The sequence below is a fragment of the Penaeus japonicus genome, unplaced genomic scaffold (assembly GCF_977035675.1).
Source record: "Penaeus japonicus unplaced genomic scaffold, GWHDUDI00000001_assembly GWHDUDI00000001, whole genome shotgun sequence".
Lineage (NCBI taxonomy): Eukaryota > Metazoa > Arthropoda > Malacostraca > Decapoda > Penaeidae > Penaeus > Penaeus japonicus.
In genome coordinates this window covers 35,046,770-35,049,269 of record NW_028234403.1, presented here as the reverse complement: position 1 = coordinate 35,049,269, position 2,500 = coordinate 35,046,770, and the positions used below count along the sequence as shown (strand labels likewise).

The 2,500-nt window shown below is 36.1% G+C and overlaps 1 protein-coding gene across 1 annotated transcript in view; it reads right to left on the bottom strand.

Moving 5' to 3' along the window:
- Positions 1–45: 45 nt before the first annotated feature.
- Positions 46–2,500, bottom strand: part of rempA (intraflagellar transport protein rempA) — a 15,595-nt gene continuing 13,140 nt past the window's right edge. The window contains exons 19-24 of the mRNA XM_086545271.1: positions 2,410–2,500; positions 2,069–2,254; positions 1,720–1,938; positions 1,203–1,360; positions 858–1,041; positions 46–672 (exon numbers count right to left, since the gene is read on the bottom strand). The exon at positions 2,410–2,500 is cut by the window's right edge and continues 208 nt beyond it. Coding sequence (XP_086401397.1) covers positions 460–672; positions 858–1,041; positions 1,203–1,360; positions 1,720–1,938; positions 2,069–2,254; positions 2,410–2,500 — 1,051 coding nt within the window. The 3' untranslated portion in view covers positions 46–459. The remainder of the gene's footprint in view (positions 673–857; positions 1,042–1,202; positions 1,361–1,719; positions 1,939–2,068; positions 2,255–2,409) is intronic.

The window sequence follows — 2,500 nt, the reverse complement described above, 5'->3', positions numbered from 1 at the left end:
TATATATATATATATATATATATATATATATATATATATATATATATATATATATGTATATGCATATGCATATGTATATGGCAGCAAAAAACACAGACAACAGACATGAAGATGAAATCCAGGTGGATTTCAAAACTGATGCCTCATTTTCCAATAAATCTATTTTCTGTATAGCAGGTTTTACTGCCATATTATCAACACAGTAGAGAGTTTTTGCCATTCCTATATATATATGTGTGTGTGTGTGTGTGTGTGTGTGTGTGTGTGTGTGTGTGTGTGTGTGTGTGTGTGTGTGTGTGTGTGTGTGTGTGTGTGTGTGTGTGTGTGTGTGTGTGTGTGTGTGTGTGTGTGTGTGTGTGTGTGTGTGTGTGTGTGTGTGTGTGTGTGTATATATATATATACATATATATATATAATTGTTATAATGTTACTGTACTTAACAAATAAATGGTCACTTGATTACAGGAACTTTGCAGACCCATTCAGAGCAAAATGACGCTGTGGTCTTATATCTTCTTCCTCTTCTTCCTCCACCACTTCTTCCTCACTTGCATTTCCTTCTTCTTCACTTCCTCCTTCCTCAATTCCATTTTCTGCTCCCCCTACATTCATCCCTGTTGCTCTGGCAATTGACTGGAGAGCTTGGGCATCAATATAGTAGCTGGGGTTGGCCTGCAATTCATTGAAAATAAGTTCCTCCTTGTGAAATCGTGGCATTAATTAAACAACGTCTCACACACAAACCTACATGTGTGAGAGAATTCACAGAAACAAACTCGGTATAATAAAATCATATGGGTTCTTTAATGTTTCCTTGGTAGAGTACTTCCTTCTACAAAAGCATAGCCTTCTCTTACCTTTGGCAACCTGCTCTTCATATCTTGCAGCAAATTAAGAGCAGACTTGTAATTATTATTTGAGACGTAATATTCAATCATCGTGGCATAAATATCCCCTTGGCAGACCGCAGTCTCGATGTTGGGATCCAAAAGCATGTCCTGAAGTTCTCTAATACCTGTTTCACCCTCACTTGGGAATAATCTGCAATTCATAAGAGCAATATTTATGGACAGGTTATACATACTACAAGTTAATTAGTAATACATGAATTTTAGATTGCATAGGCTGCACAAAAGTGTCACAATAGCAATAATACTCATAATATTCCAGAGGACACATAATCATGCATATATATATCTCACCTCTTAATACTAATGTATTGCTTGACCTTCTCCAACTTGTACTGAACTGTTGGAAGTCTCTCTTGACTTTGATGATCATTAGAAGCCGTGAGAATCTTATACGCTTCATTGAGAGCTCCTGCTGCCTTCTCGTAGTTCTGATACTCATCTATCTCAACCTAATTGGGTGAGGGTAATTTATGAATGGTCTGCAATGCTAGATAAAAGTGGTGCCACAGATATAAATAGAAGACAGCAGATAAAAAAAAGGTTGATATTAATAAAATTTGGATCAAGACATTAAATGTAGCATATATTCTACTTGGAAATTCTAAAGACCCCCCCCCAAAAAAAATCTTTATGAATAGAATCAATAGGAATATTACTCTTGGATACGCATAATTGCTTATGAATATAAAGATGAGAAGGTCATTAACAGTAATTAAATGTCATCATAGACATTCATTCCATGTTAGACATACTCTTTATGATCAAAAATAATAGAGAGAGAAAAAAATGACAATTCATATTTTCTGACCTGAGCACATGCAACATAGAATCCTGCCAACAGTCCAGTAGCTTTAGCTCTTGTATAGAACTGAATGATATTCTTCATAATTTCAGGCTCCTTCCGCCAATCCAAACTTTGTAGGTAATTTGCTGCCATGATGTAAATCTCCCTTTGCCGACACACATTGGCAAAGTACACAATTCGTTCTGTATCGCCTGATTTGAGCAGACACTTCATTGCCTTTACCTATAATAAAAATACAAATGTGAAGATAATCACTTTCTCCATTTAAAGTCTGAATCTTCTGCTCTAAACATTATTGTTCAACCAAAAATAGCTTATCTACATTGCGTCCTTTCACTTCATTACGACTTACTTTGTTCCCAGCTTGTGTAAACTTCTTGGTAGCCAGTTTGTAATTCTCCTGGGCATAAGCACATTCTGCTACCTTTTCTAAGATCTGGTTACGAGCTGATTCGTCCTTCGGCAGGGTGAACTTCTCGGCAAGTTCTTCTGTTACCCATACATTGTGCTCTACGCATAGATCAAGAGCATCGAAGTACTGCAAGAAAGAAGAGTATAAAAAACAAAATACTACATAATGAACTATCTATAAAAAGGTTTTCTAAATAAAATATTTACAATAAAAAAAGCTCACCAGGTCTGACATCAGAAGAGTTTTGAACAAGAATAAAAACAACAACAAAAAATGCTAACCTGTCTACCAGTAATTAAGAGCGATACTGCACGGTCAAACTGTCCATTGGAGATGAAGTACTGAGCACACCTCTGAATAAGAGCAGGATCT